General features: G+C 35.0%; 4 protein-coding genes across 17 annotated transcripts in view; 1 reads left to right on the forward strand and 3 right to left on the reverse strand.

The window, feature by feature from the left end:
- Nucleotides 1–1,032: 1,032 nt before the first annotated feature.
- LOC123718076 (DNA-directed RNA polymerases I, II, and III subunit RPABC3) lies at nucleotides 1,033–2,393 on the reverse strand. The gene is made up of 2 exons (XM_045674465.1): nucleotides 2,042–2,393; nucleotides 1,033–1,759 (listed from the first exon to the last, which is right to left on the reverse strand). Exons 1-2 carry the CDS (start codon nucleotides 2,332–2,334, stop codon nucleotides 1,600–1,602), a joined length of 453 nt encoding a protein of 150 aa, XP_045530421.1. The 5' UTR covers nucleotides 2,335–2,393; the 3' UTR covers nucleotides 1,033–1,599.
- A 291-nt stretch (nucleotides 2,394–2,684) lies between these two features.
- On the forward strand, nucleotides 2,685–4,797 carry LOC123718058 (H/ACA ribonucleoprotein complex subunit 4). The gene has a single exon (XM_045674430.1). It carries the CDS (start codon nucleotides 2,855–2,857, stop codon nucleotides 4,391–4,393), a length of 1,539 nt encoding a protein of 512 aa, XP_045530386.1. The 5' UTR covers nucleotides 2,685–2,854; the 3' UTR covers nucleotides 4,394–4,797.
- A 4,742-nt stretch (nucleotides 4,798–9,539) lies between these two features.
- On the reverse strand, nucleotides 9,540–18,805 carry LOC123718063 (gastrula zinc finger protein XlCGF52.1-like). 10 transcript variants are annotated; one of them, XM_045674447.1, is made up of 10 exons: nucleotides 17,820–18,801; nucleotides 17,442–17,575; nucleotides 16,914–17,032; nucleotides 15,723–16,284; nucleotides 15,379–15,622; nucleotides 15,165–15,250; nucleotides 13,214–13,827; nucleotides 12,848–12,981; nucleotides 12,542–12,653; nucleotides 9,540–9,934 (listed from the first exon to the last, which is right to left on the reverse strand). In XM_045674447.1, the coding sequence occupies exons 5-10, from the start codon at nucleotides 15,462–15,464 to the stop codon at nucleotides 9,755–9,757; spliced, it is 1,212 nt and encodes a 403-aa protein (XP_045530403.1). In that variant the 5' UTR covers nucleotides 15,465–15,622; nucleotides 15,723–16,284; nucleotides 16,914–17,032; nucleotides 17,442–17,575; nucleotides 17,820–18,801; the 3' UTR covers nucleotides 9,540–9,754. The 10 variants fall into 10 exon arrangements, 7 of the variants coding, with proteins under 7 accessions (XP_045530403.1, XP_045530404.1, XP_045530402.1 ...); XR_006754907.1 differs by lacking the exon at nucleotides 15,379–15,622 and having other exon boundaries at nucleotides 15,134–15,250; nucleotides 15,965–16,284; nucleotides 17,820–18,805; XR_006754906.1 differs by having other exon boundaries at nucleotides 15,134–15,250; nucleotides 15,379–16,284; nucleotides 17,820–18,805.
- Nucleotides 18,806–19,663: 858 nt separating this feature from the next.
- The window catches only part of LOC123718062, a 69,683-nt gene continuing 64,123 nt past the window's right edge, over nucleotides 19,664–25,223 (reverse strand). For all 5 annotated transcript variants that reach the window (XM_045674443.1, XM_045674441.1, XM_045674442.1 and 2 more), the window contains one exon: nucleotides 19,664–23,442. In XM_045674443.1, coding sequence (XP_045530399.1) covers nucleotides 23,250–23,442 — 193 coding nt within the window. In that variant the 3' untranslated portion in view covers nucleotides 19,664–23,249. The remainder of the gene's footprint in view (nucleotides 23,443–25,223) is intronic.

A 25,223-nucleotide genomic window follows, 5' to 3' on the forward strand; every position in this document is an offset into this window, starting at 1 on the left:
AATATTGTGAATTAAGACGTGGCTGACTCTAGCTATTTAATTTTTTAAATAATATTTTTTTTAAGGTCATCTTTTTGAAATTATACTTTGGAGCGTTAGGGGAAAATTATGAGAATATTTTTTGACAACTGAAACTGACACCCTATATTAAATATACTTTATTTAACTAGATAATTCGTCATAATAAAACTTTCAATGTATTAAATATATTTTTTTATATTTATAAAGATAAAAACTAAAAAAAAATCTTATCTTGTTACGCGAAAGAATTATAACTTCTAACGCGTGTACATAAGTACAGACACACGTTATTTTATTTATCATGGTCACTCCGTACGAATGGCCTAAGTATTAGCCAGTTTATTAAATGTTGTAACAAAAGCTACGGCTGAATATCTTTGAGGCCGCTAGTCAAACGGTGACGTTAGTTAAAAGGCTAGGCTATTAATTGAACGGCTTATTAAGCTTTGGCTGCGACATATACATTTTATTTTGTATTGATAATGTGGAATGCCTTCATAAACTTGATCCAACTCTTCGTACTTCTTTTAAACATGGACCTTATTGAACTTTCACTCTTGCACTCTTTGACATGTCTTTCGCGTTTTTATGAATAATGAATATGCCTAAAAATACGCAAAGTGGCAATAATAAGTGCCGTTTGAGGGTTCTTGTCGTATTCTGGCCATAAGTATTACTACTAAATTATTAAAAAGTATTTGTAGCATGACAACAAATTTGGAAATCTATAATTACATTTTTATCTGCATAGTGACATCTCATCCATAATATATTTTACAACCGACTGTGTACAACGCCATCTCTGTCTTATACGTTTATCTGTGGAAATAGGAGAAACCTCAAAATTGAATTTTACCTTTCAATTGACAGTTCGGTTTTGCGTCATCTGGCGCGTATTAACAATATCCAAAGACTGCTCAAAACGCCATCTATATTTCATCATATAAAACAACTGCTATAGTAATAGTGGTAATATACCAGTGTAGGTAATAGAAGAAAACAACTTAAAAATCTGTTTTTTATTTTATTTAAAATGGATCTTTTTTTAAATTGTGATTCTCAGCAAGTATATAGGCAGTAACAGCAATTTTACCTTAGTTAAAGGACATGGAAAGATTAATATTATTGTTTGTATGTGCCATCCCACAATGTTGATTTCGTACTTCAAGCATTTTTTAAACAAAAACTAATCTTCTCACTTCATAAGATAAAAACTGTACATATTGAACTCTAACTTGCAACTTTTAATTGATAAAAGACTATATTAGGTCTACTTTAGGCTATTATGCAGCAGCAGCAGTATTGGCCTAGTGGCTACAATATGCGACTCTCATCTGTGAGGTTATAGGTTTGATCCCTGGCTGAGCATGAATGGTCTATCGCTTTTCAGTCTAACAGTGAAGGAGGAAATCAGCAAAGCCCAGACCTATAAAGGCAGTAATGCCATTGATTCCTTTTAAGCTATTATGTGTGCATTGGATAACTTGACAATAAATATAGGATAAATTTGGTGTTTATTATATATAGTTGCAACTGTGTATAAAAATGTAACATAAAATTATACCTAAAATTAAAATTTTAAAAAGCTAATTTCTTCATTAGTAAATACATATGTTGATCTACTTCAAAACCATGTAAATTATTTGCGTCTCCTTGTAGCCTCATAAGAAGACCGCCAAATGAGACATATGCTGATAATCTTGTTGCTGGTTCCATGCCTGCTTCATCACCATCTATCCTGAAAAATCATGTTCATGTAATGAAAATATATGTCACTATATAACATACTGTCTAGTATATGTAAGATATATATCAAAGTAGAAAATACTATGATTGCCGTTTGTCGTGTGTTGGACATTAATACTTATTAACTAATTCTCTTAGTACTGACTCATATTAGCGAATGGCCTTTTGAAATAGTGAAAGTTCAATTGGAGCCATTACAATTTTGCTGGTTTACAATATTATATATTATTGTACACAAAAGACGCGGCCAAAGTTTGATAAACATAGAACTAACCTATAAACTTTCCCATACATAACATATTCGAAACTATCTGCTCGGTTTCCTTCGGTCTCAAGAGGATTCCATTCCCCACCGTCTGGGTAACCATTTTCTCTTAAAGTTGTAGCAAGCACCAATCTAAACTTATCACCAAGTTCCATTGGATATATCCACGAATTTATGTCTAAAATCAAATCCATCTTGAACGACTCAGATTCACAGTGAAGCCGGCTGACTCGATCAAATTTCTTCCCTTCAGGGTCCATATCTTTTACATTAAATATATCTTCAAATAAAACACCTGCCATTGTGTATTTTATGTTTTTATCGCATGCGAATCAGAAACAGTAAGTTGCCAAAAATCTAAACAAACTGACACATCTTTTGTTATTTTTTGACTTGACGATTGACAACATCAATTAAAAAAGTACCGTGACAGTAACAAAAAATAATGTTTGGTTTATTTATTACAAGAGTATTATTTTTAGTTGTTTTATTTAAATAGCAGATATACAACAAAACAGTAAAACATGAAATAAAATTAAGAAATTGTTAGTCATTACTAATTTACTCACAAGTCACAACTCAAAGTCCTTATTTTTGTTATTCCGTACATAATGTCTGAATATGATCTGTGTAATTGTTAGTTTATCAATTGTCAAACATGCGACGTTTTAAAAAGAAGCTAACCTCGTGTGTTTTGCACGTGTTTGTTAATAACATACATTTATATTAAAATTTATGTTGTTAAATTCAAAAATCAAAGATACTCATAGATATATACTATTATAAGAGGGAACCCACGAAATTTCAAGAAATAACACGAAAATGACGGATATTGCAGTACCGGGAAAAGAGGTGTTTTCGGAAAAGAAAAAGAAGAAAAGTAAGGATGCTGTTTCGTTGGGCACGTTTCAGCAGATTGGTGATTTCAAAATTGAGCCCTCCGAAAGTGTTGGTAAGATAGATACAGCTTACTGGCCTTTATTATTGAAAAACTTTGACCGTCTCAACGTGCGTACTAACCATTACACACCTTTACCGTTTGGACATTCACCACTCAAAAGACCTATTTCCGAATACGTCAAGTCTGGCTTTATTAACGTCGATAAACCTAGCAATCCTAGTTCACACGAAGTTGTGTCTTGGATAAAACGGATCTTGAAGGTGGAGAAAACGGGTCACTCGGGCACACTTGATCCCAAGGTCACAGGTTGCTTAATTGTATGTATTGATAAAGCTACACGTCTCGTAAAATCTCAACAGAATGCGGGTAAGGAGTATGTAGCAGTATTTAACCTCCATTCTGCTGTGGAAAGTATTAAAAAAGTAACACAAGGCTTGGAGAAGCTTCGGGGTGCACTGTTCCAGAGACCTCCACTTATATCAGCTGTCAAACGTCAACTTCGTGTGCGTACTGTATACGACAGTAAATTATTAGACTATGATGAAGAGAAAAATGTTGGAGTCTTTTGGGTTAGTTGTGAGGCTGGTTCCTACATCCGTACAATGTGTGTACATTTGGGTCTTATGCTTGGTGTTGGTGGTCAGATGATTGAGCTCAGGCGTGTGAGATCAGGTATACAGGGTGAAAAGGAAGGCATGGTTACTATGCATGATATCTTGGACGCCCAATGGGCATATGAAAACCATAAGGATGAAACTTACCTCCGCCGCGTAATAAATCCATTGGAAGGACTATTAATTGCTCACAAGAGGATTTTTATTAAAGACAGTGCAGTAAATGCAGTATGCTATGGTGCTAAAGTGTTATTGCCTGGTATTTTGAGATATGAAGATGGAATAGAAATAGATCAAGAGATTGTTATTGTAACAACTAAAGGAGAAGCTGTTGCTCTTGCCATTGCTCTGATGACAACATCCACAATAGCATCATGTGATCATGGTGTTGCAGCTAAACTTAAACGAGTTATCATGGAAAGAGATACTTATCCAAGAAAATGGGGCTTAGGTCCTAAAGCATCACACAAAAAAATGCTCATTCAGCAAGGCAAGCTTGATAAACATGGAAAACCCAATGAAAACACTCCTAAAGAGTTTCTTAACAGTTATGTGAGTTATGATAAAAAAGAAAACGGTAGTGCAGTTGTTGAAGATGATGGAAGTAGAAAACGTACAGCTAGCACGGCTGAAATAGTTAATCAAGATGACTCCATGGAAGCCAAAGCTGAAAAGAAAAAGAAAAAAAAGAAGAAGGATTTAGAGGGCACAGTTGATGCGGACACAACAGTAGATCCTGACACAACTGTAGAACAGGCAGAAGGAGATGCAGGTGAAGAATCTAGCAAAAAACAAAAGAAGAAAAAGAAGAAGAAGGACAAAGAACAAGAGAGGGAGGAAGAATGACTTTGCTATAAGAACTAAAAGTTATATTGACTGTAATAAAGTGACAGATCACATTTAACAGTTATGCTAATGCATAGACAAATAAAGTATCAGGTTCAGTTATAATTTCGTGACTCCGTTTCTGCTATACCATAGTTAGCATTTTTAGTGTTAATTGAAGCAGACACCATTACTTACATTAAGTTTTTAAAAATTGTGTAACTATTCAATATCCAGCCATTGCATAGTGAGCTAGTTTTGGTAAGTTACGGGTTATTTTTCTACTTGATTAATATAATGAAGAAACTCATGGATAATTGAAGTAATTAATTGTTGGATGGCTTTTGTTCATTTTAGAAATAAGATAAAATCCCTATTTTTTTAGTTTTAAGAATAATTGATTCATTAAAAATTTATATAAATAATGTTTTTTCTTTTACCTGTACTGCCACCAAAATAAGTGTGAAAAAAGACTGTAGATAATGATTATTTGGTTAATATCGGTAACTAAAAGGAACAAAACATAATTAGTAAATATAATTGTCTACAAATTAATTGATATATAATATATTAGACTAAATTCTCAAAGGAAAGGAAGCATTTGTTTCTTTGTAAGGTTAACTGCTAAAAAAATAAAAATATGATTATTATGGAACATAAGATACAGATAAAGAAAAACCTGGTGTAAAAAACTTTCGTTACTCTTTCAAAATAGCCAATCATCAAACAACACTTATTTTAAAACAAATATAGCAAATTAATTAGAAGTAGCCTATCCAGCACTAGTCCCAGGCCCTTTTATCAACTAGATAATCGTTAACTTTGTAGAAAGACTTTTCACACAGCTTTTCTTTAATACATTTCTTAATTGTTTCACTAATATTAAACTACATGAATTATGAATGGAACAATAACAAATATCATGCAGATCTTTAGTATTGTGTGAGAGATAATTTAATCTCTCGGAAATCAAGATAATAATAGTAATTTATTATGTACCTACAATCTATTTCTAAAAGTAATGCTTAAATCTAAATAGTATTGCAGATGGAGGCGGTTATGTTTGTAATGTATGTACCTAGAATATTACTTCTAGTATAGTGTTCTGTGGTATGTACAAGGATTAGTCGATTAACGATTTTTTTCAGTGATGCCAACTCCTACAGAATGCTTCCCCTACAACCAACTTCAAAATATCGATTAAAAATACTTAAAGCTTTTGTTGTACTCTCGGATTGAAAAAAAAACAACAAGCAACAAAAATACATTCAAGACGTATAAAATTTTGATCTTGGAATATTATAGCTCTTTTATATTTCAGTTATAGCCAAGCATAGAGTTTATATTTGGTTTAGTTTATTGTATAAAATCGTGTTTTTTAAGATTAGGCTGCGATTAGCATTTATTAATGAAGCCCCATCTCGTGCCACTATTTACAATTGGTTTAACGAGTTTAAGCGTGGACGTAGCAATCTCAATGATTATCCGCGTGAGGGACGTCCTCTAACAGCGACTACTGAAGATAGCATCAGTGCTGTGCGACGCATGATAGAGGAAGATAAGAGAGTGACCTATCAGCAGATACGGGCAAGCCTAGTCATTTGTATGAGTCAAGTTCAAAAATTATTACACAAACATCAGGCGTCAGGAAGCTAGGTACCAGATGGATTCCGCATACTTTAATCGACAACCAGAAAGACCTTCGCATGGATTGGTGTCGCCAAATGTTAGTTATCTTCACCGGCAGTAACTCAAATACTGTATTTGACATCGTCACAGATGATATATTGCTACGAACTCGAAACCAAAACACAATCAGCTCCTTTCGAGGTTCGGCCAACTAAGGTTAAGAGAGGAAGAAGTCTAGGAAAAAAGATGATTGCCTCATTCTTTAGTCGGAAAGATCATTTCGCGACAGTTGTGCTAGAAGATGGAAGGACAGTTAATGAAGACCGGTTTGCCTGTTCTTGGTAAAAATTCGACAGGAACGTCCTCGAAGCAGGATTTCCTCAGCCTTCACCAGGACAATGCTTCAGCGCACTCCGCAAAATGGACTGTTGAATATTTGACGATGGCAGGTGTTGAAATAAATAAGATAAGATAAAAAATATACCCAATTTACAAAAAAGCTAAAAAACCTATAGATCTGGTTGTCTAAAAGATGAAGAAGACAAATTCCCTATATTTTAACATGACATGCGTTATATACAAAACATTGGTACACAATCTATCGTTTGTCAGCGACCACCATGTTGTAAGATGCACATTTTTAGTAAAATACCTAAAAAAAACAGTCGAATAAAATATAAAAATAGTGCATACTCTTACCTTAAATCTCCAGAAGTCATATTTAAAAATAATATATAAATGAAGGCAACGTAAAAAAATATTATGAGCATATTAAGACGTAATACCTCGATTAAAAACCAGTTCATCTACGACGACACACTAGATCCAAACTAATTGAGGTAGCTACTAACTTCTACAAAGATTTATATGGCCCTAAGCATACAATTAATAAAACAGATAATTTCGAAATCCATCGCAACAGTTTATCGACTAAAAGATTTCCAACTTATGAAGTTATCTAAATAAAAATCAATGGCGTTACAACCTTTTTTTAGGTCTGGGCCTCAGATTTCTATATCTGTTTCATGATCGTTTGTGAATTGAATATGCAAGTAGGTGATCAGCCTTGTGTGCCTGACACACACCGTCGACTTTTTGGGTCTAAGGCAAGCCGGTTTCCTCACGATGTTTTCCTTCCTCGTTCGAGTGAATGTTAAATAGCATATAGAAAGAAAATCCATTGGTGCACAGCTGGGGATCGAACTTACGACTTCAGGGATGAGAGTCGCACGCTGAAGCCACTAGGCCTACACTGCTCTATGAAGTTATCAAAGCTATGGATAAATTTAAGACAAATGCTGTGGATCAGATGACATAACAAATCAAGCTATAAAAGTTAGACGATTTGTGTTAGCAGCCCCCATAACAGGGTCTTTAATATGGTTATGGATTCACGAAAAATACGACGAAGCTTGAAAACAAATATGTACAAATTGTTCGCTTACTGTTTAGAACGATGCTTGTCAAAGTATACCGAAGAATATCAATCAGTAGAACAAGCTTTTAGAAGAGGCTTCTCAACTATAGTCCATATTCATACATGATTATAGAAAAATATAACTGTAGGTGATTAGTACATGTCGTAATAAAACAGTGATGTGTCCTGACAAGGACAGTTGTAAACGTTATCGTCATGAAACAATAATTTGTTCTGAAAAGAACAGTTAATTGGCGTTATCGTTAGACCACGATATCAAACTGTTCTGAGAAGAACAAATTATTGTTTCATGACGATAACGTTTACAACTGTCCTTGTCAGGACACATCACTGTTTTATTACGACATGTACTAATCACCTACAGGAATAAAATCGAGGCGCGGCAAAAAGTTGTCCTTTTCTGCGCGCAACCGTCGAAGGGTACGAACGTGTTCTTCTCAGAACAGTTCGATATCGTGGTCTAACGATAACGCCAATTAACTGTTCTTTTCAGAACAAATTATTGTTTCATGACGATAACGTTTACAACTGTCCTTGTCAGGACACATCACTGTTTTATTACGACATGTACTAATCACCTACATAACTACCAAAACTGACCGCTATACCTAGGTTTCGTTGATTACGCCAAAGCTTTTTACACCATATCTCACAAAACCATGTGGCAAGCTCTTGGTGAATGTAATAATCCTTACGAAATAATAGAACTCATTCAAAATATTGGTATATAATCAACCATGAAAGCGAAAGACGCGTGGAATTAGACAGTATAGGCCCAGAAATAAACATTTGCAGAGGCGTAAGACAAGGCGATCCTTGTCACCTAGAATATTTGTACGGTTCTACAGAGCATTATGAAAAACCTTCATTGGGAGAAAAAAATGATAGTAATAAAACTTTCGCCGACGATATAGTTATTTTCTCAAGCAGCTACAATACCAGACGCATTAAAAGCATTGGCCTAGAAATGAACACCTCCAAAACTAAAGCTAACGACCAGTTTTTGTCACGACTTGAATATGTGCAGAACTACATATACCTAGGTAAGCAAATATCGTTTAGCCAAAACCGAAATGAAATCCGACCATGACTTAACTACAAAAATAACAGACATATGCATACTTTCATGTCTGTCATATGGCTGCCAAACGTGGACTTTTAATAAGGTGTTAATAAAGAAGATCGGAGTATACCAAAAGGGTATGAGGCGCTCGATTAGTCAAATGAAATTAAAAGACAAAGTCAAAAACGATGCGATACGAAGCCATACAAAAATACGTTATAACATATATTGCGACTGAGGCGCAAACTAGCTGCTGTAGTCTCCGGCAGAATGACCAGCGCTGTGGAACAACTCTGCTCCTCAGCATAATGCTGAGCCAGGGCCAATTGCAACCACAGCACACACGCATCACACAATTAAACGCTTTTTTTCTTCAAATTGTTATCTTTCATTATTTTTTATTTATTTTATGTGTGTTTTGTTAGTAATAAATGTTATGTCTATATACAAAAAAGTTAAAATGGAAATGGGCTGGTCACTTTGGCCGCATTTGTGATGGCAAATGGATCTAAAAGACCCTTAATAGGAATGACCCAGTGGAAAGGAAAAAGAGAGGATGCCCACCAAAAACTTGGCAAGATGAAATAAGAGATAGCGGGAAAACATTGGAAAATTGTCGCAAGGAATTGGGACAAATGGAAGAAGCTGGAGGAAGCCTTCACTCCGTCAGAGGTCGAGTAAATGACATGGATTTAGTGTAATTATAGTGTACTCGAATAAAGGCTATTTTTATTTTGGTCTAGAAATAATGACTCATCCATACAGTCCTGACCTGGCGCCCTGCGACTTTCATTTATTCCCAAGACCTAAAGATTCAAAACTTAGCAATTAAAAAGAGTGGCAGAAAGTTTCTTGCCAGTTCTTCACTGTACATAGTAAATGTACATTTACAATTAAAAACTTATTTTCTGACGTTCATAAAGTGTGCTTGTTTACCTATATGAATAAAGTTATTTTGAGTTTGAGACAAGACAGACCAGGATACAGCGGAACATTATCCGAAAAGTATAGTAATTAGCAAATAAATTACGTTATTAAATTATCACTGACTCATTTATTTATTTAAAATTATTTATCTCGATGTTTTACAGCTTCGATTGGGGTATGTGCATGGTCACAATACGCCGTGTGTGCACGCATGGTCACGATACGCAGTATGTGCGTGTGCATGGTCACAATATGACGTATGTGCGTGTGCATGGTCACAATATGACGTGTACATAAAAAGACAATATTGTTTATTCACAGTAATTCACAAAATATATTTATCGCTTTTCGCGCCACACTGCTTCGTCGCTAGATGTCGCTTCAATGACTTCGCGCTTGTATAGAGGGCGCCACAATCGCAGATATAGTGCTGGGGTGCGTGTGCGCAGGATATATGTACTTCGAGGCTCTTTTTATAAACGAATTTCTTCTCGCATACTGAACACTGCAAGACAATGAAATTGTTTAATATAAACAGAATGAATCAAAACCACAGAAATATATCTGCAGCCGTCTTAGGGAGCGTTCAAGTATTACGTCACGCAATTTTTGGGGATTCATGACCTCCCCCCCCCATGAAACGCACGGTAACGTTTTCTGTATCCAATAGTAAAACGTTTTGTGACCACCCCCAGTGACTCTTCATACCTAAAACTTACCATTATGTGGTGTAAAGTACTGGAAATGCGAAAATAATATTAACAATAACGCGTAATTCGATCCCCTCCCCGCATCGTGACGTTTTACAAGAGGACCCCCCCCCCAAACTCGTTACGTAATACTTGAACGCTCTCTTATATGGTATTCATACTAGCTTTATCACGTTAAAAGCCTTTGTACCTATGGGATATGTGTTACGGTGAAGGCCTATGTTATTTACGATAACAGGACCTCAACCAGTCTTTTGTACGGAACACTGTCTCCAGCTTACAACAATGCCGGAAATCACATTCCAGCAACGTGCTGTTCGCAGAGCACTATCTTCCTTGGACATTCATAAGTCGAGCGGGCCGGATGGTATCCCTCCAATTGTGCTGCGTACATGTGCTCCTGAGTTGGCTCCGGTCCTGACGCGCCTTTTCCGGTACCTGTACTCGCTCGGCACTGTCCCGAAGTGCTGGAAGACCGCTTCGATACATCCGATCCCTAAAAAAGGCGATCGCACTGATCCATCCAACTATCGCCCAATCGCAATAACCTCCTTGTTCTCCAAAATAATGGAATCCATTATTAATGGCCAGCTCTTGAGTTATCTAGAGGGCCACCAGCTGATTAGCGACTATCAGTACGGCTTTCGTCGTGGTCGTTCAGCTGGTGACCTTCTAGTATACCTTACTCATAGATGGGCAGAGGCAATTGAGTCCAAGGGGGAGGCACTAGCGGTTAGTTTGGACATAGCGAAAGCCTTCGATCGGGTGTGGCACAAAGCACTGCTCTCGAAGCTACCAGCCTACGGGCTTCCTGAGAAATTATGCGACTGGATCTCCAGCTTTCTAGCCGATCGGAGCATCAAGGTCGTCGTCGACGGAGCATGTTCCGACCTTAAACCCGTGAATGCTGGGGTCCCACAAGGCTGTGTTCTGTCCCCGACCCTGTTTCTTCTGCATATCAATGACATGTTGCAACTTAGCAACATTCATTGCTATGCGGACGACAGCACTGGGGATACTCTTTACACTGGCCGGGCAGGTATTTCTCGGGCAGTTGTCGATGAGTACCGGAACAAACTTGTGTCTGAAGTCGAAACTCTTTTACGTGGAGTCTCGGACTGGGGTAGACTAAACCTAGTCCAATTTAACCCCAAGAAGACACAAGTTTGCGCGTTTTCCGCGAAAAAAATACCCTTTGTCGCTACTCCTCTTTTCGAAAACACTCTTCTTGAAGCCACAGCCAGCATCGGAATACTTGGCGTTGACATATCGAACGACGTTCAGTTTCGCGGTCATTTGGAGGGAAAGGCTAAATTAGCCTCCAAAAAGCTTGGTGTGCTCAGCAAGGCGAGACGGTACTTCACTCCGGGCCACCGCTTGCAACTCTATAAAGCGCAAATACGGCCCCACATGGAATACTGTTCTCACCTCTGGGCGGGGGCTCCCCAGTACCAGCTCCTTCCACTTGACCGTATCCAACGAAGAGCGGTTCGAATCGTCGATGACCAATCCCTCTCCGAGCGGCTCGATCCTTTGGCGTTGCGTAGAGATGTGGGGTCACTCTGCATCTTCTACCGCATTTACCATGGAGAGTGGTCAGAGGAGTTGTTCGGATTAATACCTGCAGCTGAGTTTCAGCATCGGACGTCGAGGCAAAATACAAAATTCCACCCGTATCACCTCGACGTCCGACGTTCCACGACTGAGCGTTTCTCAAGGCAATTTTTGCCGCGCACCACCGCTATGTGGAACCAGCTGCCCACTGAAGTATTTCCGAACCAATTCGACTTAGGGTCCTTCAAGAAAAGAGCGTACAAATTCTTAAAAGGCCGGCAACGCACTCGCGAGCCCTCTGGCATTGAGAGTGTCCATGGGCGGCGGTATCACTTAACATCAGGTGAGCCTCCTGCCCGTTTGCCCCCTATTTTAAAAAAAAAAAAAAAAAAAAAATTAAATCTTTAAAGAGTGAATTCACAGTAGATATTGTGTATATTATGTGTTTAATACTATATACTTTATTAATTATTTTTAAATGTTGTATGTAATAAATATTCAATTCTAATTAAAAAATGCAATAATTCTCGGTATCAAATTTGCTAAGACACCACAATTCATACAAAACAATTACAATTTTACATGTGTAAAAATGTCCACAATTTGGAAACTAAGTCATAATAAAATGTTTTTAAATGGTAATCCTGACTTAGCGAACAGTCCCGTTTCATTAAAATCAGTTAATGAAACGTCAAATATGGGTGTCCAAGCATTTCTGGCAGAGACATCTATAATATGTGTTATTGAAAATACTTATAAAATTATATTTTTATTATCAATAAATAACATTGTTCTTTTTGGCTATTGACAGTAAAACTACTAAAATAAACTTAACCATAAAACTTTACCTCATACTGTTTCAATGATGAATGTTTTTGGCGGTGTGCTTTAAGATTACCACTGGACACTGTACGGTATGAACAAATATCACATCCAAATGGCTTTATACCTGTATGTGTCCTGGAACATATATTAAACATCTTATTACTTTGAAAACACCATGATATCCCAAGAATGGTGAGCAAATTTAGCATTCCCTGGACACTGATAATCTATGCAAGTTTTCTGCCAACAAAAAAATGTATATATGATTTTAAATCATAATCTGATAATAGAGATAGGAGAGAGAGTGTGTAGTAAAGTGTAGTAATTACCTCATATGTATATTTAATGCGGACTTCTGGTTGGTCTTATAAGCACAACATGTACAAGCATATTTCTTTAGGCCATTATGTATAAATGTGTGCTTGTATAGATAATCCCGACGTTGGAAAACTCGTCCACATGTCTGAAAAGCATATCACTATTATTTAATAAAATTTTCTCCAAAGATTACCAATCTTAGCTTTATTTCAAGTCATCGAACCCAAAAACAAATTAGAGAGGATTGAACCCAAATCAAAATATTTTATGTTATGTGTTTTATATTGTATGTTACTAAGCTTCTGTGTAAGGAGCATACTGCATCACTGAAGCCTAACTTGCTTTAATATGAAAAATGAGACTTCATTATTAGTTACCTCACACACATATCTCTTTGGATTATTATGTTTCTTCAGATGTTTAATAAGTTTACCTTCGTTGCCAAATCTCAAATGGCATAAATCACATTTAAATATATTATATTCTACCGCTTCAACTTTTACATTACTCTTATGTTGTTGATCATGATTTTCATACTTTCTTCGTGTTGGTAATAATATGTTGCAAATATTACATTTATATCCATTTTTAAGTTCCCGGCAGAATAGCCGTTCATGGCTAAGACAGAGACGTCTATTTCTAAAACCCTTTTCACAACCTAAACATTTGTAGAGGGTAATGCTGTTCTCATGATGTTCTTCTCTATGTTTGTTAAGATATTCTGCTGTTTTAAAATCTATGAGACATACATAGCACCAGGAATCCGAACGCTTTTTGCGTATCCTTGTTTTTACTTGTTTAGTGTCCTTAACTATTGGTTTTGTGTCATTAACTTTTGGTTCAGTTTCAATAGCTATTGGCATAGATTCAATAGCTATTGGCATAGATTCAATAACTATTGGTTTGACTTCAGGTTCTGGTGAGACTTCTTTAAAATGTGTATTATCTGAATCATCTTCGTGATACGATTCCAATTTGATTTGCTTATTTGCTAGAAATTCACGAAACTTTCTATAGGAATCTTGGCAAGTTTTCTTAAAGTCGTAAAACTGATTAATCTTTATTTCGCATACTTTACAAATCCTGTTTGGGAAATCTTCTGTGAAATCTAAATCTAAACACTCTTTTATTTTTTCTGTAATACATTGCGTGATTTGAAGAGCACCAGTTCCAATTTTAAACAAACATAGTTGGCAAAAATCTTCTTGCATAAAGTATTCGAAAGAATTTATATTAAATTGTAACTCAAAGTGTTGTGCCATATTCAATATATTTCCAAGTTGACTAGACCAATTATTGAATACATATATTACATATTCCAAAGCATGTAAATTATTGTTTTCTTAATAAGTTATTTTTTAACAGCGGAATAAACAATCACTTAATGTGACAGATTGACATATGTGAGTTGACACGACAGTTGACATACCACAAGACAGTGAAAAAAAATTCCTAGAATTAGAAGACCGCGGAGTACCCATGATCATATGAAATAGATAAGAAATGCTCTGCTGTGATCACATTTTACGATTTGAAAAAAAAAATTTCTAAACTTAAAAGTGCAGAACTCTGTCTAAAAATTATCAGAACTATACAACTATTGTGTTTGCTGGCAGAACTCAATTTTTTTTGTGATCTGCTTCACAGACACGAGAATTACTTTCTATTGATGATGTTGTTGAAGCGGTGAAACATTTTAATATCATTTCATATAGCTCTTTTGTTCATTGTTTTTTTAGAAAAACCTAAAATTAACTTACCAAAAGATTGTGTTTTTAGTAATGAAATCATTTCTGAATTAAGAAATAAAGCGCTGCCCCATTGGCAGTGGAAGTTTCTTAATGATAATAAAGTTTGTCAAATGTTACCTATATCGCATATTTTCATATTATTTTATACTCAGGGGTCTAACCAACGTTATGGAAGACATCTAGAGTAACCCAGCTAAAGTTGATTGTGGAAGCAAAGTCCTAAACTACAGGCCTATCGCGATTCTGTGCACGCTGGCGTTTGAAATGTCCATCAACCATCCATCCCACTTCGGGAAGATGGTCGAGTCAATTCGTTACAACTCGTAAACAACCGAACGAGTCAAATGAATAACTATTACACATGCGCACTTGTAGAAAGATTCTTAAGAATATGTTTCATAAAAATGTTTAGTGTTTAATTAAATAAATAATTAAATTAATTAAATAAATAAATTTATAAATTGCATGGATGGTTGAAAAGTTGCTGAAAATATATTTGTTTAGATTATTACTCAACTATGAATTCATTTTATAATTAACACATACCTCCACTTTCGTCGTATGGTCGATTACTTACTCTGGTCTGTGGTATTACTTTTCCACGGATGATTCCTTCTCAACCATTTCGACGACCTCCTGAACATGATGGCTTTAGTATATGCCCTATATTTTAAATAAATTGAACATCCCGTTACATACGATAATCTATCTTACAATCAAATAAATACGTAGTAAAAATAATATATGCGCCGAATTCGAAAGAATATTCCATGGTTCGTGTAATTACTTACAATAGTCTAAAGTCTCCGTAAATATTCTGAACACCACAGTTAATAATATTCTGTTTATAGTTTATTCTGTTACAATAAACAAACATCCAAAACGTGCAGTGACTTTTATGCGAATCATATGTTCACGTCTATGAGAAAAGCGACCTCGAGTTGCCGCTGTCACCGAGACGCCATGGCGACGTGGCCAGCGACGTTACCATGGCTACGTCTGGCGTCCTTGCGTCGCCAATGCATTCAGTTAGGTCTCGACACAAAAGTCAAAAAAAATAATCAAATAAATTATAATTTTAAAATTAGTTTTTATGTTAAATATTAATAATCAGGAGAGCAGTAGTCTTACTAACAGTTTCTTTCAGGAAAACTAAGTAAAGCACATAATTTTGAGACTATGAAAAAGCAAAAAAAGTGCAGTCTTAATTCGGCAACTGGTTGGCGACTGAGTGAGTGAGACGCAACTTGCTCGCATACATTTTGTTGGCGACGTCGCCAGGCTGCCAAGTAGCCAGTCTCCACCCAAGTGACCTGTGGTCATGGCTACGCTGCCAAATTGGCGACGTTGCCAAACCGTCGCACATTCATTTATTACCATTATTTATTTAAAATTATTAATCCAGATGTTCCACAGGTTCATCACAGGTATGTGTGCATGGTCACAATATGACGTATGTGCGTGTGCATCGTCACAAATTGGCGGATACGTGTGCATACTAAGACAATATTGTTTATTTACAGTAATTAACAAAATATATTTATCGCTTTTCGCGCCACACTGCTTCGCTAGATGTCGCTTCAATTACTTCGCGCTTGTATAGAGGCCGCCACAATCGCAGATATAGTGCTGGGGTGCGTGTGCGCAGGATATATGTCCCTCGAGGCTCTCTTTATAAACGAATTTCTTCTCGCATACTGAACACAGCAACACAATAAAATTGTTTAATATAAACAGAATGAATTAAAAGCAATAGCCACAGAAGTAGTGTGCAATTTTATGTGGATTGATTTATTTATTTTGGGGTACATAGGAACTTAATATAACAAAAAAGCTCTGTCACAAGGATGTGTGTTTGAACCCCAAACAACATGTAAGGCGGAAATGTTATAAATATGCAATGTAGATGCAATAGATGTAAAACAATCTAATTGACTGCGTCATTACTATTGCGGTTGTCAGCGAGTGTTTTCCTGGCTTCTGACATATGGCGCGGTCCCTGCTACACAGGTGATCGTTAAAAAAATAGTTTAGATATGACTGATGCAAGAAATAGATAAAAACAATCCTCGATGCGTATTATATATCAGCTCGATAGATGCAGAACTTTTTGAGTTTATGAAGTGTACACAAACCACATTTATATATACCGATTCAGGGAATGGTCTAAGTTTCATTCTAATCAGTTCAGTAATATCCAATCATTTCATTTGGTATATATTATAGGTGTCTCTATAATATGTGTTGTTTTAACAGTGACCAAATGTGATTAGTAAAATTAAATTCCTTAAGCTCTATTAGTAGGAATAGCACATGTATACTTTACCTCATGTTGTTTTTTTTGTCTGTATTGATAAATGTTTTCGCCTGTGTGTTTTAAGATTACCACTGGACACTGTACGGTATGAACAAATATCACATTTGTACTTTGTACCTGAATGTATCCTGGAACATAATATGACAAACATCTTATTATTATTTTGTAGATAAACACAGCTTGAAAAGCTGTTATGCGGATTGCAATAACTACACTTTCTGGAAACCTATTCCAGTCAGTAACTACTCAGTTTGGGAGAAAGTTCTTTAGGTAATTTGTAGTATATTGAGTGGTCTTTAGTTTTAAAGAACTAATGCTCAAGTGTGTTGTTACTGAAAGAGCTTGTCTATCCCTGGAATGTTACACCATTATCCCAATAACAGAAGACAAATTCTAGCTAGTATATATGATTGTTAAACATAATCTGAAAAACTTGAGTTAAAGAAGAAAGTAGTAAGAGAAGAGAGTGAGTAAAGAGAGAGTTAAAGAGAGAGTAAGGATAGGTAGAGAAGGTTTGTAGTTAAGTGTAGTAATTACCTCATATGTATATTTAATGCAGACTTCTGGTTGGTCTTAAATGCACAATATATACAAGCATATTTCTTTAGGCCATGATGTATAAATGTGTGCTTGTAAAGATAATCACTACGTTGGAAAACTCGTCCACATGTCTGAAAAGCATAACAATATTATTTAATACAATTTTCTTTAAAGTAGTAAACACAATGATACATGACTGGTTCCTTAATGGAGATTTATTTTAAGGCAATGAACCCAAAGCACAATCAGAGGGAATTGAACACAGAACAAAATGTTTTATGTTGTTAGTAACCACGAGGCCTCTGTGTAAGGAGCATACTTCATCATTAAAGCCTTGTTTTAATATGAAAAAAAATAGATTTTATTATTAGTTACCTCACACTCATATCTCTTTGGATTATTATGTTTCTTCAGATGTTTAATAAGATTACCTTCATTGCCAAATCTCAAATGGCATAAATCACATTTAAATATATTATCTTCTACCGCTTCAACGTTTACATTACTCTTATGTTGTTGGTCATGATTTTCATACTTTCTTCGTGTTGGTAATAATATGTTGCAAATATTACATTTATATCCATTTTTAAGTTCCCGGCAGAATAGCCGTTCATGGCTAAGACAGAGACGTCTATTTCTAAAACCCTTTTCACAACCTAAACATTTGTAGAGGGTAATGCTATTCTCATGATGTTCTTCTCTATGTTTGTTAAGATATTCTGCTGCTGAATCTGAACGCTTTTTGCGTATCCTTGTTTTTACTTGTTTAGTGTCCTTAACTATTGGTTTAGTGTCATTAACTAATGCTTCATTTTCAATCGCTATTGGTATAGTTTCAATAACTGTTGGTTTGACTTCAGGTTCTGATGAGACTTCTTTAAAATGTGTATTATCTGAATCATCTTTTTGATACGATTCCAATTTGATTAGTTTATTTGCTAAAAATTCACGAAACTTTCTATAGGAATCCTGGCAAGTTTTCTTAAAGTCGTAAAACTGATTAATCTTTATTTCACAAACTTTACAAATCCTGTTTGGGAAATCTTCTGTGAAATCTAAATCTAAACACTCCTTTATTTTTTCTGTAACACATTGTGTGATTTGAAGAGCACCAATTTTTAACAAACATAGTTGGCAAAAATCGTCTTGTATTAAGTATTCGAAAGAATTTATATTAAATTGTAATTCAAACCGTTGGGCCATATTCAACCTATTTCCTAGTTAACTAGTACAATTTTTTGAATAAATATATGACATATTCAAGAGCATAAAAATTATTGTTAATGTTTACTTAATACGTTATTATATAACAGCGGAGTAAACAATCTACAATTAACAATCACTTAATTTACTGACAGACACACTGACATTTATGAGTTGATACTTGATACGACAGTTGATATACCACAAGACAAGGACAGTGGAAAATTACTTTCCAAGCTCCCATGGGATTCCTCGAGATAATATAAAATATCATATATATAAATATCATATGCTTCGATAAATCAGAAAAAGCTTTGAATTTTAATAAACATTCACCATTTTGCAATTTCTGTATATAAAACAATACCGTGTTTTGAAAACATTATTTTTGCGAATAGCGTCATCTGTTGACAAACGTAGACGTAGGAAATTGCTCACGTAGTTTGATAATACACCAGATTAAGAATGTAAAGCTTTTATACAAGATGGCGTCATTTACATTTGATTAGTTTTCCGCTAGATAGACTGAAGCATGAAAAAGGTTTAATTTATTAAGGCTGTGCTAATACAAATGAATCGCAATTAAAAATTACATCACTTCACAATTACTGCACTTCTTATTTATATAAAAATATCTGTGCCAAGCGCTTTGTACCTTAGCGCCTTAACTTGTCATGATAGCTAGTGAATTGACTATTTTTGTAGTTCTTTTGCCCCCCTCAAAAATTCACGCCATCTTTTTTTCCCATAACCACAATAAATATATTCTTGTCATATATGGAACTGAACCTTAAATTACTTTTTTTAAGAAACTCAATTGTTTGAAAGACAGAACACGTTGAAAGTGGTTTGAAGTGAACGATATATGTATATTTAGGTCTTAATGAACGAGAGGTTCAGGAGATTTTTGAATATATAGAGAACATTTTCTAACCACAAATATAACTCTGTAATATTTTTATGAAAAACATTTTTAGTCTATGTAAGCTTAGGTTTCGGGGAATAAGAAAACAAAATGACCAGTTATCCTTTATTACCCTTAAGTACAGCACATCTACACAATCACTCTAATATTGTCACGACAGGAACTTTAGAGACGCTAGAACTAATTAAATATATTAATATTTATTAATTATTGAAAGCTCATTTTATTACCGGTTATAAAAACTCCGCTAACAGTAAATTTTGATTACAATGTTTTCCTGAAAGAACGAGTCGTAGAATGCCCGTGTTCCCACTAACAAATTAAGTTATCGCTTAACTGTGTAATAAACAAAGGAATACTTAAATTTTTTAATCGATCATTTGCACACAATGCAATGTTTAGTAAAAATAAATTCTGTTCTGTTAGCATTTAAAATTCAACTACAAAACCCGCCAAAACGTTTCTCTAGGCAAAATGGCGTCGCACCAGTCTGAGCTATGACATACCATGCATGTAAACAACGTCAAGATTTTTACGTGTCATCATTCTTAAATTACACATATTATATTACGATCCAATATACAGTCTCCAATTAAATGAATTTACAATTTACGCCATCGTCTATAAATTAACGATTTTTACATTTTATTTATGCTTTCAAAGTCATCTTTATACAGATTACTCTTAAGTAACACTTCGTATAGTATACACTGTCAAATAGTCATTAACGTGTAATTTAATTTGTTTAAAGGTAAAGTAAACAAGGAATAAAAACGACGAATGATAATCGCACGCGTCGCTGTCCTTGACCTTTGACCGAATTACTAGAGTTCAAGGTCAAGTAAAGCAAAATTGATAACGTTCCGGTAGTTCTTATATTTGTTAGCGGAAGAATGTCTTTTCATACCTAGTGTATATATTACAATCCGAGAGCTTAAACAACAATTGTTATGCAATCATTTTAATGCCGTGTCTTAATAATTATTTCGGAACATTAATATATATATTAAAAAATAATAAATCAGTATAATTGCACCGTTTTGACAAAAGATCTTTTCATCACAGATTATATAAAAAAACAGAGGTAAATAAAAGAAGTATTTACTTAAAATATTACTGGCTGATTTAAATGTTTTTTCTCGAAAGTGTTCAATAATCGGTGTTGACATTTGTCGGAGGAACAAATATATATCTGTGACTATTTTTTAAAATTATATTTATTATATGGATGATAAAGGTTTTGTGGACAAAAACAAACACATTAAAATGAATGCATTCAACTCCACTATACTACTGAATTAAACTTATATCTAGTTTTACATTATTAACAATTTAATAACAAAGCTGTCATATAAACTACACGTGTCGTTGTATGCTGTACTGGAATTCTGAGCGAGAACTATGACTGACATTAGTCAAAAATTAAAGCAGAATTCTAGATTAGCGCTAGAAACGACTCCCATATGTAAATCTCAATGGGCTTTACGAAATTCATACATAGCGTGTCTCGACTGTAATAGTGTGACCAGAAAGCGGCCATCGCTTACTCTGACATCTGTATGCCAAAAATGGACTGGACTTTTCCTGAATCTACTTTGAGCGTCATTCCCGTCAAAAAACGTATTGAATTTAGACAGGAGTCGTATCTATGTCTTGACGGTAAGATCATCAGTGTTGCTGCTTCTCATTATTGACGAACTCTCAAAATTGACGAACATTAATACCCGCCATTTCTTGTTATGTCAGATCTGTGACGCAACGTTTTGAAACGTTGAGGTTTACAATATTGCCACAAAAATTTTAAACAAAATGAATATGTATTTATATCAAACAGGGATATATATTTTGATATATAAACATAATTACGACATTTGATTTTGTTCTAAATCTTAAATTTATTAAAAACTAAACATTTAATCAACCGTCATTCTGACAGTTGTATCCGATACAGATTTATAATCTATATTTTATAGTAATAAATAATACAATTTATATTTACAGTTGTTTTTTTTAAATTATACTAACTATGCTGGTGCTAATTCTAATGTATATATATTTTCTGTAAAAAAATAGATTTTCACTCAGAATTAGGTTACTTGACAAGATTTTAAAAGATTTGACAATTTACATCACTGGCGATTCTTTTTTGATAAACGACTGACGTATCAATTAATATTTAATTACTTTACGTTATTTACATATTATTCTCAATAACATTCAGTATTATCAAATAGCAATATTTCTATTTTTTAATGGCGAAACTTTTTTTTTATAGAACAGGAGGCCATCTAAAGTGATAAAGCCGCCCATGGACTCTCAATACAAGAGACTTCGTGAGTGCGTTAGCGACCTTTTAAAAATTGGTACGCTCTTTAACTTTTTGTCCAATATGTAATAGATCTACATAAGAACTAGCACCTCATTAGTTTTAATCAAAGCACACCCACACACACACAGTCTTTCTTTCTAGTTTTGTCTTTGCCCTATACGTGGATCTGAATTTTATTGGTTTTGAGTACAATAACCACAAGATTTTTGAAGTCGAATTACCACGGTATGTGATCATAAATTTGACCTGCTTTTTTCTACAACAGTCTACTTATTGGCGCTAAAACGTAATCTGAACGGTTTTAGTATTACAAGCTAGCAATTACGTCTAAGTTAGGAACATCAATGAAATGTATCTTTACTATAAAAGATATTGGAAGAATCGATATTTTAACTATATTATATGTACAAAATATTTTAAATTACCGATAAAGACTGACAGTTGATATCTCTCTAAATTAAATTACATCTATATTTTTTTATGTCAAAACGTCAAACTGACAACTGTCTTTGATCAGAGAGCGCGGGAAAAAGAATTGTCTAAATATCATTATGCCTTTATAACATATTATGTATTTTGTGTAATTTATTTATAACAATTAATGGATTTGCTAGTTTTGGCCTCTTTTTGTATATATTTCGTAATAAAAAAAATAGAGCCTAAGCCTGACACACGCCGAAATAAGTTAAAGTTTTTATATGTAAGACCGTATATAATCTTTAGTGTTGGACATGGCTGTGGCATCTACTCACAATGGCTGATATTGCAACCATTTTGGAATGTTCTATCCTAATAGAAATTTTGACTGACGACTGATCCAGGGTGAAGAAAGATTTCACCCTGGATCCGCATTTGTTTAGATTTATTGTCATCATGACGCTATGTCATTTCGTTATATATGTAATCTATGGACCATTTTAACAAACGTCAAAGTATGTTTTAGCGGGAAACTATTGTTTGTAATTGTTGATTATTTTTGTTACAGTAAAGTATGAATAGAGAATATACAAATGGACATAATGAATACATACAATTAATTATTTGACGCAGATTGACAGTTCATACAAATCACGGTTAAACTATCTATTATTTTTATCCTACAATTACTATTTGACACTGGCTGGAGATGAGTACAGACTACATTGAATTACACAATTTTACAGGCATCATTTTTTTTAAACATGACATGATATTCGCGCCATTTATATAAGAATATCAATTTCATTTCAATTCTTAAACGTATTCCGTTTAGAAGTGTGAAAATAAAAACAGAATCTTTTCATACGAAGGAAGTCGAGCGAAAACGTTCGCGCTTCATGTTGTCATCTGTCAGTATAACAAATGACAATTAATACGGCAGATTGTCACGCAAGAAGGCCTGTCGCATGTAACCTTTTCGGAGGCATTTTCCCCACCACGACCGCTGCTTGCAGGCTTTTATAGGTTTGAGAACGAAGCATTTGGTCTGTACAACGTTGAAGAACAGTTTTCCAACCATATTCGACACTGATGTATCGGCCAGCTTTAAACACGCACGGAACCTGAAAAATAAAGTTACTAGGTAATGTTTGTGAGTTCTCCAGGGGCTTGAGACAAACTCACTTTTCCACCTGACCCACTAATGCTAAACAAATTTCATTAGCAGTGATTTTGTCACAAGCCCTGACTGATAATTGTAATTTACGATCTCCCTAAAAGATATCTGTATATGATAGAGCTTAGAGCAGTGTTGAACTTTCTTTCTATGTGCGCGTTAAACATTAGCTCGAACGGTGAAGGAAAACATCGTGAGGAAACCGGCTTGCCTTAGACCCAAAAAGTCGACGGCGTGCGTCAGGCACAGAAGGCTGATCACCTACTTGCCTATTAGACTAACAAATGATTATGAAACAGATACAGAAATCTGAGGCCCAGACCTAAAAAGGTTGTAGCACCATTGATTTATATTTATTTTTTACATGATAGAGCTGGCTTCTGCGCACATATTTGCTACGAAAGCGTGGATGCTAGAATGAACAAAACAAGCAGTTTTACGTGAAAAGAACAAGGTGGCAAAGGTATTTCAGTCGTTCGAACCTTAACGGTCTATTAAAGGATGTTATGTGCTCAATTAACATTTTCTCTTCGGTGAAGGAAAACCCAAGGAAACCGTCAAGTTATAACTCTTAAAATCTATGAGGGCTGTCAGGCACGGGTGACGAAGGAGAGAAAGAAATCCTCCTTGCCTTGAAATCTTCAATTAGCAGTTGGGACCTATCATTTATTTCAACCTGCAGTTAGTAGCTGTGGTTTTTTATTTTATAACGCGGCAATCGGACAGGACTCGAGAGTGCGTTGCTGGTTTTTTAAGATTTGGTGCGATATTATGTTGGAGGGCTCTAAATCAAATTTGTTCGGTAATACTTCAGTTGGCAGCTGGTTCCTCATAGTGTTGATCCGCGGCAAAAACTGCCTTAGAAAACGCTCAATTGTGGAACGACGGACGTCCAGGTGAAACGGGTCGAATCTCGTATTCCACCTCGACGTCCGATGATGAAACTTAGCTGCACGTATTAATCCGAACATCTCCTTTAACTCCGTGGTCAATGCTGTAGAAGATGCAAAGAGACCCTTAACACTACGCAACGCCAATGGATCAAGCCGCTCGGAAAGTGATTGGTCGTCGACGATTCGAATCGCTCTTCGTTGAACACGGTCAAGTGGAAGAAGCTGGTACTGGAGAGGTACCCGCCCAGAGGAGAAAACTGTTCTCCATGTAAGGTCAAACCGTTATGTTATATTTCATAGTTATATACATATATCTTCATAAGGAATCATTTTATTTATCAGGGAAATTACAAAAATCCTTAAGGTAGTTTTTACATTTATCCTCGTTTAATTTTTAAGCAATATATTCACGTCATACTTGGAAATAATGTGCATTCTATAACTTTCGAGAACTAGACTTGCAAGGATTTCTACTAACCAGGAAGATCATTCACACTCTTTAAATGGAAAACCTGTTCATATATTTTATGGTAGTAGACTGCCTTACCGACATTCTGTTTCAGTGAGTCAGGTTGCTCCACAAATTGCACTAATACATTTATTTTGAGCATTTATTATCTACATTGTTTTGTTTAATATTTGTTGTATCTATTATATATTGTGGTTATTTTACCAATGTATCAATGTGCCGAGCGTTGGCAATAAAATCAATAAAAAAAACACAATTACACAACCACAGAAAAGTTTTATATAAATTGAAATTTGACAGTTGACAGTCAGTGGAATTTACATCCGCGTTACGGGTTTTATTACACCGACTATGGCAACACTTAAA

Source organism: Pieris brassicae, chromosome 14 (genome assembly GCF_905147105.1).
Source record: "Pieris brassicae chromosome 14, ilPieBrab1.1, whole genome shotgun sequence".
NCBI lineage: Eukaryota > Metazoa > Arthropoda > Insecta > Lepidoptera > Pieridae > Pieris > Pieris brassicae.